This window comes from Pongo abelii, chromosome 4 (genome assembly GCF_028885655.2).
Source record: "Pongo abelii isolate AG06213 chromosome 4, NHGRI_mPonAbe1-v2.0_pri, whole genome shotgun sequence".
In the NCBI taxonomy this organism is placed as follows: domain Eukaryota; kingdom Metazoa; phylum Chordata; class Mammalia; order Primates; family Hominidae; genus Pongo; species Pongo abelii.
In genome coordinates, this window is record NC_071989.2 from 187,109,943 (window position 1) to 187,126,294 (window position 16,352).

At 49.4% G+C, this 16,352-nt stretch overlaps 2 protein-coding genes across 2 annotated transcripts in view; one reads left to right on the forward strand and one right to left on the reverse strand.

Annotated features, from left to right (window-relative positions):
• Positions 1 to 16,352, reverse strand: part of COL23A1 (collagen type XXIII alpha 1 chain) — a 369,266-nt gene that overhangs the window by 106,370 nt on the left and 246,544 nt on the right. The gene's annotated exons all lie outside the window — the stretch shown is intronic.
• Positions 390 to 4,938, forward strand: LOC100444588 (large ribosomal subunit protein mL50-like). Its single transcript, XM_054556347.2, is given in 6 exon segments — positions 390 to 411; positions 705 to 755; positions 1,406 to 1,514; positions 1,707 to 1,888; positions 4,428 to 4,655; positions 4,658 to 4,938. Coding segments are annotated over 6 exon segments (873 nt in total).

Here is a 16,352-nt window from a genome sequence, read left to right on the forward strand (position 1 = left end):
CGGGTAGAAAGGGAAATAAAAGCTGGTCTCCTTGGCAATTAACGTTCACTTCTGCTTTTGCCTTAGATACTGAAGAGCCCAGCTCCACACCAAGACTCCAGCTACATTCCAGCCTTGAAGGATGTGAAGCCCACAGTGTGGGCTGCTCCGTTTGGCCAGAGCTTCTCAAATCCCTGGTGCATGAGAATCATCTAGGAATCTTGCGGAAACCCAGGGGCTGATGCAGAGGTCGGGAGTGGCCTGAAGTTCTCTCAGGAGAAGCTGATGGTCCCAGAGCACATGGGGAATACCCATCAAGGCTCTGCCTATGTTTGGCTGATGGCAAACTGGACACCGGGGCTTCCAGTCCTCGGCCCTCCCAGGGGCAGTGAGGGAGTCTGGTCACCGGAATGGAGGTGGGCGGGAATGGAGGTGGGTGGGGCAAGGCCTGGCGTTTCTTAAATGGTGCTCCCACTTTCCATCCAGAAAGCCACGCTGTTGCTCTCTTTGCAAGCACGAAGTGTGAGGCCAGGCAGCATGGCTGATGTGCACGGGCGCGGGGCTTGAGGTCAGACCCCGCAGGGGTGGCTGTCCTGCCAGGCAGAGATCAGCTGGTTTAGACCTCATACTGACCATACCCACCAGCTCTATTTCCCCCATGATGAAGATGGAGGAACTGAGTCCCTCGAGCTGAGACAACTGGGCTGACTTTTTTTGGGCCACAGGGCTCCTGATGGTGGAGCAGGGCCTGGCTGCATCCCCCGACTCCCTGTCCAGTGCCTGCCCCACTAGGTCTTCTTTTTTAAAAAGTTTATTGAGACAGGGTCTCTGTCACTCAGGCTGGATCACAGTAGTGCAATGAGCTCACTTCAGCCTTGAACTTCCGGGCTCAAGCGATTCTCCCGCCTCAGCTTCTGGACTAGCTGGGACCACAGGTGCGTGCTGCCATGCCTGACCCATCAGGTCTTTACAAGGAGAATAAGAACCTTGGCTGGGGAACCCAAGACAGGTTGGTCAACACTTCCTTCAGCCTCCGTGAGGTGAGGTCTCCCATGCATGGCACACTTCGGTGGCCCCTCTCCCGGACCCTGCTCCAATCGGGTACCCCAGAGCACAGAAGGAAGGGCCTGGCTAGCCTGGCTCTTCTGACCTGAGCAAAGGAGTCCCCCAGTGAAGGTTTTATTTTCAAAATCTACAAGTAAACAGGACAAAGGTGGGGAGGCAGATATTTTCTACGGACGGCTCTGCCTTGGGCTTTGCTCTGGGCCCTGGGTGGGTGAGGCTGGAAGAGGCTGGGGAGCCAGCACAGGGTCTCAGGTGTGGCCTGCCTGCCTGCCCACAGGCTGCTCCCGATCTGCTGGCGGACCTGGGCCTCTTGTCCCTGACCTCGTCTCCCACTCACCTCTCTCCCTCATCCCCGTTTCAGCCACAGTAGTCTCTGCTGCTCCTGCAGCAGCCGGCATCCCGCCCGCCTCAGGACCTGACCCCTGGCTGTTCCTGTTTCTGGAGACGGTCTTCCCCCAGACGGCCACCTGGCGAGCCCCTCACTGCCTTCACGTCTTTGCTCACATGCCACCTTCTCATGGAAAACTGCCACCCTCACTCTCACCCGGCACTGGAGACTGCCCTCACCTGCCTACCTTTTTTCATAACACACCAACCTTCAGACCTGTGAAACCCTCATTTACTGCCTGTCTCCTCTAACCACAACGGAAGCTCCATGGCAGGGGGACTGCTGTTTGCTGTGTTATCATCTCCTCAGTGCCCAGCTCTGAGCCAGGAAGTGCTCTGATTCCTTTGCTGAACCACTTCTGCGGAGGGCTGCTGAGCGTGGCTGCAGTTCCCATATGGCCCGTGATGGAGGAATATTTGCACTTACGACAGTGTCTCCCACCTGGAGCTCCAGCAGGTCTGGGATGGGGACTGCCCTCTGGCCGGGTGACAGCTGGTTACAGTTCACTATGTGGAATCACCAGCACCAAGATGGTTTCCTGGCATCCTTTTTCTCAGGCCACAACACCCCTCCTGCATTTATCATCTTGAGTCTGTCTGCTCCATGTCTTCACCCACCTGGCCTTCTCTCATCCGAAGGCGGCCTCACAGGCTGGCAGGGGCAGTCTGGGCAGTGGCTCAAAGGCCCCCTTGATACCTGTGGTTTCCTGGGTGGAGACACAGGCTGCTGCTCTGGGTTGAGCTTCCCTGGGTTGAGTGATGCCCCATTTCCCAGGTCCCACCAGCCGGAGCATCTGAGGCTCCCTGCTGGGTTTGGCACAAGATACTCTTGGCTGTGCAGCAGTGGCTCTGTGTGTAAATGCTGGGCACTGAGGATACACAAAAATCCCAGTATGATGTGTATAGGATAATGCCTCATCCCAATCACATGTCCATTTGTGATTGTGTTTGTTAACAACCCTTTATCTCTTAGTGTTATAAACTCCACTTAAAACTGATTAAAGTCTCATTCTTGTCAAGAAAAAAAAAAAAAAAAACAGAAAAAGCCCATAGAATTCCAAATAGAAGTAAGAGAAAATCTATACTGCAACATATTCGAGTGAAATTTAAGACCATGAGAGATAGAGAGATGCCTAAAAGTCCCCAGAGAGCAGAGAACATGACGAAGGAGCAAGACTTGGATGGAACCACACTTTCCGACAGCCACGCGGACTGTCAGGCCACAAGGGAGTAACAGTTTTGAGTACTGATGTGAGCGCTGAAGTTCTGAGCACTGAACTTTGCACCCTGAATTTTATATCCAGCCAACTGTCATCCAAGTGTGAGGGCATGGCCAACACATTCTCAAACACAGAAGGCCCCAGAAGTTGGCCACATAAAGACCCACGTGGGAAACACGCAGGAGCAGCACATGGTTCAAGACATGAGAAGATCAAAGGGTGATCAGATTCTGAAGCGAAGACTGTTCCCCACCTCCACCCTCATCAATTAGCTAAGATCCAGAAGAGAAAGAGAAGAGTGACAGGATGGGCACTAGGTGGAGGGGAGATCCCAGGACACGAGGGAGCAGTCATGTGACCGAGAAACATTTTTATTTCTAAAAAGAAAGGATTAACCAAGAAACCTAGAAAAGGCAGGGGACAAGCTGAAACCATAAACTTGTCGGTAAAAAGGCAAAGACTGTTGATTGGATAGAAGCCAAAATCCAGCTACAGGCTTTTTAGAAGAAAGACAACTAAGTCATAAATCAGAGGAATGAAGAGGAAGGGGTGTGGATGGGATACAGCTGAAATTTCTTGAAGCTGGATGTGGAGTCCATGCATGGGAGTTCATTACACTATTCTGCTTGTGCAAACATCTGAATTTTTCCATTATAAGTCTTGCTCTTGTCGCCCAGGCTGGAGTGCAGAGGCGTGATCTTGGCTCACTGCAACCTCTGCCTCCTGGGTTCAAGCAGTTCTCCTCCCTCAGCCTCCTGAGTAGCTGGGACTACAGGTGCATGCCACCACGCCCAGCTAATTTTTGTATTTTTAGTAGAGATGGAGTTTCACCATGTTGGCCAGGATGGTCTCGATCTCCTGACCTCACGATCCGCCCACCTTGGCCTCCCAAAGTGCTGGGATTACAGGCGTGAGCCACCACGCCTGGCCTAAAATGTTTTTTAAAAGACCATTCTGAACCCAAATTTCTCTCTTCTCCAAAAGTCCAAGACAGCTGTCTATTCCTAATTTTTATAGTGTGCCCATCACTTGAACTTTTAGAAAAGAAATGAACGTGTAGAAACTGGTTTTATTTTGCAGTAATGTAAGTATGGTCATCCCTTGGTATCTGTAGGGGATTGGTTCCAGTACCCCCAAAAGATACCAAAATCCATGGATGCTCAAGTCTCTTACAGAAGATGATGTCCTATTTGCACATAACTTACACACATCTTCAAATTGTCTCTAGATTCTGATACCTAATCAATGTAAATGCTATGTAAACAGTTGTTACACTGTATTTTACACAGTTGTTTAGGGAATAATGGCAAGAAGAAAGGTCTGTGGCCGGGCGTGGTGGCTCACGCCTGTAATCCCAGCACTTTGGGAGGCCAAGGCGGGTGGATCACCTGAAGTCAGGAGTTGGAGACCAGCTTGACCAATATGGTGAAACCCCATCTCCACTAAAATTACAAAAATTAGCCAGGTCTGGTGGCGTGCCCCTGTAGTCCCAGCTATGCAGGAGGCTGAGGCAGGAGAATCAGAATCGCTTGAACCTGGGAGGCGGAGGTTGCAGTGAGTCGACATCATGTCACTGCACTCCAGCCTGGGCGACAGAGCGAGATTCTGTCTCAAAAAAAAAGAAAGGTCTGTGTTTAATACAAATACAACTACCCATTTTTTCCTAACATGTTTGATCTACAGTTGGATGAAACCAGAGACACAGAACCTACTGAAACAGAGGGCCGACTGTATGCCCATTGCCTCCAGAAAGTTCCCAAATTTCTCTTTGTTAAGATCACTATAGCTCAGGCCCGTGGATCTCATCGAAGACGGCGGGGCGATCTGTGTCTGGCATTACCAGAAGAGTCTTCATGTGGACAGTCTCAGGGATAACACGTAGAGAATTTTGGTCTCGATCCAGAAAAGAGAAAGTGCCAGTGGTTGCTGAGACAGAAGAGGTGAAAAAGGAACCTCTTGCAGTGTGTCCACCCTTACGAAGCTGAGGATACTCACCACCTGCAGATTCCAGAGTCATTTTGAATCTTATGTTAAAGAAGCTTTTGGTTCATCTCTTCCTGGTAATTGGCAAGACATCTCCCAGGAAGATGGTCATCTAAAGTTCAATCTCTTGGCACATTTAGCTGATGACTTGGGTCATGCAGTCTCTAACTCCAGACTCCCCCAGATGTGCAGGGTTAGAAATGTTCTTGATTTCTATAACGCCCCTATTCAAGATAGACCTAAATTTGATGAACTCGGTGCCAGTAATCTGCCTCCCAGTTTGAAAATCACTTGGAGTTACTAAGCAATTCGGAAGAGAAACACATTGAAATCATTTTTTTCCCTGAGCAAGGGGCCTGCTTATTAGACCTTTTGATACTTTACCATGTGAAATACTACCAGAACTGTTCTCTAAACACACTTTTTCTATAGAGGAATGTATCATTTCTTTTTTTTTTTCGTATTATGAATGGACAAATAACAGGACTTTCTATTTTCATATTTGCTGAAGCCATTTTTTTTTTTTTTTTTTTTTTTTTTGAGACAGAGTCTCACTCTGCCACCCAGGCTGGAGTGCAGTGGCACGATCTCAGCTCACTGCAAGCTCCGCCTCCTGGGTTCACGCCATTCTCCCGCCTCAGCCTCCCGAGTAGCTGGGACTACAGGTGCCCACCACCATGCCCGGCTAATTTTTTGTATTTTTTTTTTTTTTTAGTAGAGACGGGGTTTCACCATGTTAGCCAGGATGGTCTCAATCTCCTGACCTCGTGATCTGCCTGCCTTGGCCTCCCAAAGTGCTGGGATTACAGGTATGAGCCACTGCGCCTGGACTTTTTGAAACCATTTTTAAAATGAAATTAGGTCATTAATAATTTATGAAAAATTTTGAGAGGACACGGTCATTAACTTGGGTTTAAGACAGGAGGACACTGCAATTTCACACCCTTCATAGGCATAAAGTAGTAGTTGCAAGAAAACATTTTCATCCTGTTAGGACTCATATCTAAGATAGAGTTATAGAGTTATTATACATTGCACATATACAAATAAACTCATATTAGATACCTATAAAATAAACATAAAAGTATGTTGCATATTACTGACCATTCTATATTAATTTCTTTTGGAATTAAAGTAGATTTGTTAAAAAAAAATCACTGCAAATTGTCAGGAATGAAAGAAAAGCTATGGGTTTAAATTGATCTTTTAATTAATTAGTTAATTTATTATTTATTTATTTTTGTTGTTGTTTGTTTTTTGAGACGGAGTTTCGTTCTGTCACCCAGGCTGGAGTGCATTGGTACGATCTCGGCTCACTGCAACCTCCACCTCCCAGGTTCAAATTATTCTCCAGCCTCAGCCTCCCCAGTAGCTGGGATTTCACCACGTCTGGCTGGGGACTGTCACCACGTCTGTAGCTGGGGCCTGTCACCACCCAGTAGCTGGGGCCTGTCACCACATCTGGCTGATTTTTTTGTATTTTTAGTAGAGACGGGGTTTCACCATGTTGGCCAGGCTGGTCTCAAATTCCTGACCTCAAGTGATCCACCCGCCTCAGTCTCCCAAAGTGCTGGGATTACAGGTGTGAGTCACCATGCCCGGCCACAAATTGATCTTTTAAAGTTAAACAGACATATGTACATACATCTTAATATATATATATATGCATATTTCTATGTATGCCCCTTCACGTACTTCCCCAAAATCTGACTCTTGAAGGCTATCAACAAGAATGCTAATAATGGTTGCCTGTAGATGCTGAAATCACACAAGGGCCCTTTTCATTCTTTTCCTTCCCCCCGAAAAGATCATGTGTCCCAAGCTGCGTTTACGTAGCAACAGCTAACTTGTTTTCCCATCATGATTAATCAGAGTTATATGCAGCGGCCCGTCGGAGCCTCTGAAGGCTGCAGATAGACACCAGCCTCACACTGTGCTGATAAAGCTCCAGCAGAAATCCCAGCGACCTAGCCTTGGGTTGGCCTGGGAGGCTGATCCCTCACCAAGGCATGATTTTCCTCAGAGGTTGTGAAACAGCAAAAATCGTTGGTGGGTCTCCTTACGGCCTCCAGGGACCTGAAAAGGGGACCATGAGTCCATGCTCATCAGGTAAGCAGGGTGAGGCCCAGCAGGGTCTGGTGGCCCTGCTTGAGGCCGCCTCCCCCTCCTCCTCCTCCCTGTCCTCACCGTGCACTGAGGCACTGGGAGCCGCACTGGCCCGAGACCTTTCTGCAAGGATGGAAACGTCTGCTGAGCCACCCATATGGAAACTGAAAGCCCAGGTGGCCGTGGAACACCTGAAATATGACCAGTGTGACCGAAGGACTGGATTTTATATTTCGTTTAACTTTTTAAATTTAAATAGCCACGAATGAAACTTGAACACATGCTAGGTGAAAAAAGCCACACTGTGTACGGTTCCGCTCACAGGAAATGTCCCGAACAGGCAAATCCAGAGAGATTGAAAGAAGCAGACACGGGGAAGCCAGAGCCTGGGGGAGGGGCTTGGGGGGAGGGGTATGGGGAGGGACTGCCAGGGCTTCTCTCTGGGGTGATGGAAACTTTCTGGAATCAGACAGTGGTGACACCTGCACAGTCTGTGAATACACTAAAAATCACTGAGTCATACACTTTAAATGGTGAATTTTATGTTGAGTTATACCTCTATTAAAAAAATAAAAAATAGGGCCGGGCGTGGTGGCTCATGCCTGTAACCCCAGCACTTTGGGAGCTGAGGCGGGCGGATCATGAGGTCAAGAGATCGAGACCAGCCTGGCCAACATGGTGAAACCCTGTCTCTACTAAAAGTACAAAAATTAGCTGGGCGCGCTGGCTGGTGCCTATAATCCCAGCTACTCGGGAGGCTGAGGCAGGAGAATCACTTGAACCAGGGAGGCGGAGCTTGCAGTGAGCCGAGATTGCGCCATTGCACTCCAGCCTGGTGACAGAGCAAGACTCTGTCTCAAAAAAAAACCCAAAAAAACAAAAAAACAAAACAAAGAATAAATTTAAATAGCCACATGGACTAGTGACTACCTATAGGCCAGCACAGTTCTAGAAACTTAGAGGAGTGGTCTAGAACTTTGATCATCCTCCCCTGTCCTGGATTCATGCCTCCCAGCCCCAGCAGTGCCCCTCAGGGGTCTCGAGTGCCTCCATGTGCTTCCTGCAGGCCTGTGACCTCACCCCCGCCCCTGTTCCCATCCAGCTCCAGCTGCACTGACGCCGCCCCCCACACTGGCCCTGCCTTGGCCTCCCCACCTGCTGCCCAGGGCTTGGGTGGGCTCTTCCCAGCAGCTCTGCCTCTTGCAGGGACCTCTGTGTTCCCACGCACTTGGGACGACTCTCAGCTATGATCACCTGCTTTCTTCTCATTATTTTGCAGAAAAGAACCCCTCCTCTACCTCACTGCTAATAGCTTATTTTTTCTTACTGAGGAGGGGACACCTCAGGCAGAAGGCCACCCTAAACTGCCCCTGGCAGGGTCAAGGCCCCTCCCCACCCCCACCGCAGCCCTGTCATGCTGCATTCTGGTCCTTTTCCATGCTCATGGCTACCTCCCTTGGCAGTCAGGTTGGGTGTGTGGCCTCAGGGCTCCGAACAGCGCTGGGCCAGCAGGAATACCATCACAGCAGCTTCCCTGCTAACAAAGTGCCTCACGCCCATTTACTACCTGGCTTCTGGGCTGAGCTCCCTGCCTGGCTGTAGAGCATTCTGCCTCAGGAGGGGGAAAGGGGTCTGCAGAGCCCCTTCCCAGGACCAGGCCCCCATGGGTGCCCGATGGCTCCCACCTTCCTAAGTCTGATTCAGGGAGGGACTTCCAAGAGGTCCTGGGTCCTGCCACTCCACCTGGTCTGAATCCAGCCCTTCCTCAGCCCTTCCATCTGAGGCCCAGCCACTCTCCGCGCATGGCCCAGGCCAACCCCCCAGCAGGGAGGGGGACCAAATTCAGGGCTGCAGCTCGTCCCACTGCAGAGGGTCAGCCTCCCCCACCAGCATCAGCAGCACAGGCCGATCCCCAAATCCCACCTGAACCCAAGCAGGAGTGGGGTGAACACATGTGAAAAGGTGCTCTGCTAAACTTAACACAGAAGGCGGCATTGTCTTCCTGCGTCTTGCCAGGCAGTCTGGAAGGGATTCTTGGTAGAGCCGATGAGGGCTTACCAAATTCTCAGCACAGCAAGAACTCGGGTGATTGATGCGGAGAAAAACATTTTTACCAGTCCCTCATCTGGTTTGTATTAAGAGGCTTCCATGCTTGGATTTTTTTCCCCCCAAGGTAAAAACCCACAATGAGTTGGGACCAGAGAAATAACAGCGGCACAGGCAGCTGGGTGAGGGGAACCAGAGCTGAAAGATGTGACAGAGGTTGGGGTAGGAAGCCCCTCCCCACTGAGGACTGGCAGGAGGCAGAGGCCCACTGCAGCGGGTGCCCAGGATAATCACACCGGTGTTGATAACCCGGGTGATGCTGTGACTGGCTTCCTTTCTCACTTTATTAAAGTCACAATAGATTCGGCAGCAGACAAAAGTGGCTAGTCCCCTCCGGCCCTCTGCTAGGCGGGGCCACCCCCCACGCCCCACACCTGGCCCTCCCTAGGCGGGGCCACCCCCCACGTCCCACGCCTGGCCTCCCATTTCCTACCTCACCTTTCCACGGCACTATCACCGTCCAATGTAATGGGAGGCTTTCCTTTTTTTTTTTTTTTGTCTTCTGTCTCCCTCGGGGGGAGCCCCAAGAAGATGGACTCAACACCAGATTGTTGACTGAGTGAATGAATGATGGACCAAGTCCTACCGGGCTCCCTCAACCCTCACCTGGGCCCCAGGCTCCTCCTTGCAGGGGTGAGGGTGGCGGGAGGTCTGTGTGGCTTCAGCTCCACTAGTGGGTGTGATCTAGAGGAGGCCACCCCCTGCAGTGGCCCCTGACTGGAGGGGGACCTCTGTTACCTCCCTGGGATATTCTCTCCCTCCCAGGCCTGGAGAGGGTGGGCAGGACTTGGGAAATGAGGCGCCAGTGCATGTGCACCCAGGGTCTCAGCTCCTATCAAGTCTCCCGGCCTTCAAGGTCCTCAGGCTCTCTGTGCCCACTCTCCAGGCACCTTAAAATCAGGCTACAATGCAAGCTGGCTGTGCCCAGGGACACCAAGCCTGTGCCATGCTGTTCCCGTGCCTACAATTACATTGAGCACTTTCCCACACAGTCAGCTTCTACTCAGTCCTCGGGCCAAGCACCCATGCCACCTCCTCCAGGACGCCCTCCTGGTCATGCCCCCCTGTTCCTTCTTGCTCCCAGCCCTGCCTGGCTCTGAAGCGTGCTTCTATTTCTCCATCTCAGTCCTTTGTGCTTGGATATCATCAGCTCATCCTCTGACAGTTCTTTTAGGGTCCCAGCAGCCACCACAGTGCCTGGTGTACAGCAAGTTGGCTGTGTGGCTGCGTGAAGTTGGGGAGTGGCCGGCATGGTACTCCAACACCCAGCACAGCATCTAGGGCAGAGCAGTCAGGAAGCAAGGCTGGATGAACAGAGGGGTGGGTGGGCCCAGCGCGATGTCAGGACTCAGCAATGTGGGGAGCAATCAGGAGGAATCTGGCACAGGTAGCTTGTGGCTGCCCCGAGGATTCCTCACCAGATAATTATAACCCGGGGTTCCAAGAGCCACAGAGGAAGTGTGGATATGTTGCAATGACAGCATTGAAGACGGAGTGATTAATTTTGCTGGGGGGCATCTGTTAATAGGACAAGGCTGCCCGAGACCCTGAGCAGCCCTGCTGCTGCGCCAGCCTGTTAGGCCCTGTGTGTGGCCTGCCTGCTCCACTCCGCTGGCCTTGACTGAAGCTGCGCCACTTTTCTTGTCCAAGGGCCTTTCCCTGCAGCACACAAGCCTCTCTTCCTGACTCCGGGCCAGCTATGTTGATCTTCACTTTTAACAAACTGAGGTGCAGAATGGCCTGACAGCAGCTATCTATCCAACAGTCATGTCCCAGGCCGGAATCCTCCCATCCAGGGAGGGACCACTTCCTGCCTGACATCAAGGACAGGGCCAGCGGGGGTGGTCTCCTGGGGTTGCTGGCCCTGAGAAGGCCAAAGCCCCGGGGCTGCCCAGGCAGGAAAGTCGCGCTTCGCAGCTCCACTGACTGTCCCTGCGGGGTGGCACGGCACTCATGCCCAGCAACAGAGACACAGAGATGGGCCTCTGAGTGTGAGGATGCTCACGATGAACGAGGTGCAGCTGCAACTGGCTCTGGAGGTGAGCAGGGAGATTCTGGCTCTAGAGAAAGATCTAGGTGGGGAGAAAGGGAGCAAGAGGAGGAGTGAGGGAGAGCAGGCTCAGCCTCCCGTGCTGGCAGTTACCTGGTGGATTAGGACAGGGAGCAGGAACTACATTTTCTCCCGCTGTAGAAGCAAACCTTTGGATGAGCAATAATGCGTGTGCACAGTGTGTCTGGTGCCTCGGCGAGCCTTGCTGGGGACCTGTCTCAGCAGCCTCTGCCCAGGGAACTGGGAGCTCAGTGAAAACAGCCAGCATAGAAATGAACCCCAGGGCTGGTGAGCTGCCACAGGACCCCCAGGGGCCAGTGAGGCCGCACTCGGCCCACTGTTTCTTTAACAGGAAGGAGGAGACAGAAAACAGCGTCTGGAGTGTGGGGGAGACATGAGGTAGCAGTGCAGGCCGGGGCAAGGTTTGGGGTCATCTGGGGATCTCAGATTGGATCCTGCTGGGGACAGTGCTGATTTCTTGGTGCACAGCCTCTGGGCTGCATTCTGTGTTCCAGGCTTTTTTGGACTAATTGTGCCCCCCCCAGTTTATATGCGGAAGCCCCTAGTCCCCACTGTGAGTATATTTGGAGATGAGGCCTTTAGGGAGGCAATTAAAATAAAATGAGGTCATAAGGTAGGGCCCTAACCTGGAAGGACTGGCACTCTTATAAGAAGAGGGGAGGCCAGAGCTCTCTGTCTCTTTGCCAGGTAAGAAAACAGTAGCTGCCTACAAGCCAGGAAGAGAGGCCTCGCCGGAAATCAACTCTTAACGACACCTTGGTCTTGGATGTCCAGCCTCCAGAACTTTGAGAAAATAACTTTCTGTTATTGAAACCACCCAGTCTGTGGGATTTTGTTATGGCAGCCCCAGCAGACTAAGGCACAGGCCCTAAGCTAGATACTTTCATCCCGGCTTCTCTACTCAGCTCTCGGACAGCCCAGTGAGGGGGGCATCGTCCTGGCTGTCCTGGTCTCACCAAGAAGGTGCAAGACTTCAAGAAGCTGCAGGCGGTTCTGTGACTGGATCAAGTTTGCAGAGCTATGGCACAGTTGTCAAAACACCTTAGCACATTGGATCTTTTCTCTCTTAAAAGAAGAGACAGATAAAATAACCACTTTTGAAATCTGCAAGATGCAAATGCTATTAAAGAAATTAACAAACAAAAAGAGAGTTCAGCCAATGAAGTGAGAACTTCTGCTGAAGAATGAACATGAAAGAGGGAAGAGATGAGACAAACCCCCATGACCTTAGGTGTTTAGAGCAACTGCGCTTACAATTCTCATAAGGAGCAATAGTTCATTGTAAAGAGGAATTTGAATTAATAGATAAAATATGGAAGCACACAGCTCCTCTTGGTCTCTTTTCAATACACAGCAAAGACAAACCTCTCTACCTTCTCTCCAGAGAGGAATGCTGCACCCAGCTAAGAGACAAGGGCGATCCGTTTCTCGTGGCCTAATAGACAATGTCGGCTAAAAACTCTGGAAGATGCATTCTCTTTCTAAGAAAGCCCCTCTGAGTGCAGAGGTCTGCCTGCTCACCAGGTACAAGATGAGATAAACATAATTGCTCTCCAGGGCTGCTGACAGGGGAGTCTCCATCTCTAACACTTCTGTAGAACTAGGCCCAGCACATCTGTTTGTCCATCCTCCTCACACTGAATATTTTGGGGAGAAAATAATGGAATTATTTCCCACTTGAGAAAAGGAGAGTTGGCAAGCTGCTCTTACATACCATTGAAAGGGGAAATATATGAGAACGTCTTCAGAAGGTAACTGGCAATATACACTTCACAATCTCAAATGCACATACTCTTTGATCTAGCAACTCCACTTTGAGGAATTCATCCTCAGATATACTTCCACATATGCACAAAAGCATGATGTATGAGGAGAATCACTGCAGCATCACGTTTAATAGAAAAAGACTGGAAACAACTCCAATGCCCAATAATGGGAGATGGGTGAAGTGAATTATGGCATACTCATGCAATGAAACTCTATGCAGCCTTTAAAAAGAATGGAGCAAAATGAAACTATAAAAGTAGTAAAAAAAAAAAAAGCTATAAATTTCTTTTATGTCTGATTTGAGAAAGCCCCTTTACATATGACACAAACCTCAGAAGCCATAAAAGACTGATAAATGAGAATACACTGAAAATTTTTTTCATGATGCAAACACAAAACAAAACCCCCCAAAGTAGTTAAAAGTATAACACTATGAGAAAATATTTCCAACCCATATGAAAACTTCCTTAAAACATTCCTACAAATCGGTGAGGAAGATGTGAATAGCCAACAGAAGAGTGAATCAAGGATAGGACTGGGCCATTTGCCGAAGAGGAAATTAAGTTTCTCTGAAACATACCCAAGTCACCTTTAGTCATAGAGAATTGCAAATGACCTCTTCCCTGGGATGCAGCTTCTCATCTCTCAGGATAAAGTAGTAACATGAAATAGTACCCACTTCCTGGGAAGCACATCCTCAGCTGCACGGATGAGGCCGGGGTGTGGGTGACATCTCTCCACGGATGGGAATCAGTGCTATATCATCACAGACGCTTGGACCCAGCAGGTCTGCATCTAGGAATTTATCCCTCCCATGCACTCACCCAAATGTCATTTAATGCAGCCATTCAAAAAAACAAGGACATTCCATGCGGGAGACAAAACATTTCAGATAGACCATGATGTAGAAATAAGAGACAAAACTGTGTGTGTTGTGCTACTGTTGAGTTAAAAAAAAAAAAAAAAACAGGGAGAAAAGACTGTATTTATACATGTGTTTGTTTGCATGAGCCTAAAACACCCTGCCCGGGATGCAGGGGTGATTGGCACCCAGGCAAGGCAGCATGGTTGCTGAAGGACAGGGGTAGTTGGGACTTTTCCCACTGGATACTGTTTTATATCATTTGAATCTTTTTTTTTTTTCAGTTTTATAATTCTTTTCCCCTATTTTTATTGAAGTATAATTGGCAAATAAAAATTGTATTGCTTGACTGATTGACTGGGATATGGTCTTCCTATGTTGCCCAGGCTAGAGTGCAATGGTGATCATAGCTCACAGCAGCCTCCAACTCCTGGGCTCAAGTGATCTTTCTGCCTCAGCCTCGAAAGTAGCTGCGACTACAGGCACATGCCACCATGCCCTGTTAATTTTTTTTACTTTCTGTAGAGACAGGGTTTTCTTATGTGATATGGTTTGGATCTGTGTCCCCACCCAAGTCTCCTGTTCAATTGTAATCCTCAGTGTTGGAGGTGGGGCTTGGTGGGAGGTGACTGGATCATGGGGGTGGTTTTAATGGTTTAACACTATCCCCTGGGTGCTGTTCTCATGACAGTGACTGAGCTCTTGTGAGATCTGGCTGTTTAAAAATGTGTAGCACTTCACCCTTCGCTGTCTCTCTCTCCTGCTCTGCCATGTGAAGATGTGCCTGCTTCCCCTTCACCATCCACCATGATTGTAAGTTTCCTGAGGCCTCCCCAGAAGCAGAAGCCACTATGCTTCCCATACAGACTGTGAAAATGCGAGCCAATTAAACCTCTTTTCTTTAGGTTGGGTGTGGTGGCTCATGCCTGTAATCCTAGCACTTTGGGAGGCCAAGTCAGATGGATTGCTTGAGCTCAGGAGTTCAAAACTAGCCTGGGCAATACGGTGAAACCCCATCTCTAGTAAAAATACAAAAAATTAGTTGGGCATGGTGGTGTGAGCCTGTGGTCCCAGCTACTCGGGAGGCTGAGGCAGGAGAATCGCTTGAAACTGGGAGGCGGAGGTTGCAGTGAGTGGAGATCGCGCCGCTGTACTCCAGCCTGGGAGACAGGTGAGACTCTGTCTCAAAAAAAAAAAAAAAAAAGGATTTTTAAAATGCAGAATAGTAACTGTTTACATAGCATTTACATCATATTAGGCATTATAAGTAATCTAGAGATGATTTAAAGCGTACAGAGGATGTGTATTGGTTATATGCAAATACTACACATTTTACCAGGAATTCAAGGCTGCAGTGAGCTAGGATCACACCACTGCACTCCAGTCTAGGCCACAAAGATCCTCAAATAAAATAAGATAAATAAAATAAATAAACAAGCATTTTATATCAAGGACTTGAGCATTCCAGATTTGGGTATCTGCAAGGGGGTCCTGGAACCAATCCCCCATGGATATTAAGGCACAATGCTATACAGATATGGAAACATTAAGTCATACACCTTAAATAGATGCAGTTTTCCAGCCTGGGTTACATAGTATATTAGTCTGTTCTCGCATTGCTACAAAGAACTACTGAAGGCTGGGTAATTTATAAAGAAAAGAGGTTTATTTTTATTTTTTTGGAGACAGAGTCTCGCTCTGTTGCCCAGGCTGGAGTGCAGTGGTGTGATCTTGGCTCACTGCAACCACCGCCTCCTGGGTTCAAACAATTCTCCTGCCTCAGCCTCCCGAGTAGCTGGGACCACAGGCTCACGCCGCCAAGGACGTTAGCCAGAATGGTCTCGAGCTCCTGAACTCATGATCCGCCCGCCTCAGCCTCCCAAAGTGCTGAGAATACAGGCGTGTTTGTATTTTTTTTCTGAATTTTTTTTGATCTATGTTTAGCTGAATCCACAGATGCAGAGCTGCAGGTTCAGAGGGCTGACTGCGTATTGCGAAATGATCGACAGCACTGAGCTAGTGAACATGTTCATCGACTTGCGCAGTTATTATACCATTTGAATGTTGAGTGAGCAAATATCTTACCTATTAAAATTAATACAGTAAAATAAAAAGACTGAGGCAGATTTCTATTTCCTGATATGGGATGATTTCCGAGATTTCTTGAAGTATAAAACGCAAGGTGCTGAGCACGCTGCAGCATGGATGAAGCTTGAAATGGTGCTCAGTGACAGACGCAGGCACAGAAGACCCCAGGCTTAGGGCCCCACTCTAAGAAATGTCCAGATGAGGCAAAGCCACAGGGACGGGAAGCAGAGGAGTGGCCGCCTGGGGTTGCGGAGGGGAGGAGGACAGCCAATGGGTACAGGACTTCTTTTAGGGTGACGATCATGGTCTGAAGTTGACTGTGATGTTGGCTGCACAATTCTGAATATACTGAAAACCACTGAGTTGTGCACTTTAAACAGTTGGAGTCTATGGTCTGTGAATTGTATACCAATAAAGCTGTTATTAAAAAAAGGCAAGGGGCAGCACAGGGTGTAAAGTATTCCACAGCTTGTTTAAAAGAGGGGATCTCTCCCTCTGGGGAGATCCAGAAGACACCAGGATCGACTGCCTCAGGAGAGGGGCCTGTGCCTCACGTATGCGTTCCTTCTTCCCAGAAACAGAAAGGCAGGGTGCAAAGGGTTAAGGGAGAGAAGGGGAGACACAGGAAAAAAAAGGCAAAGGAAAGCAAAGGTCAGCGCCTCCCCAGTCCCCACATTAAAGTAGCCATTGCTGCCGGAGCAGAGCCGGCTCGGCTGCC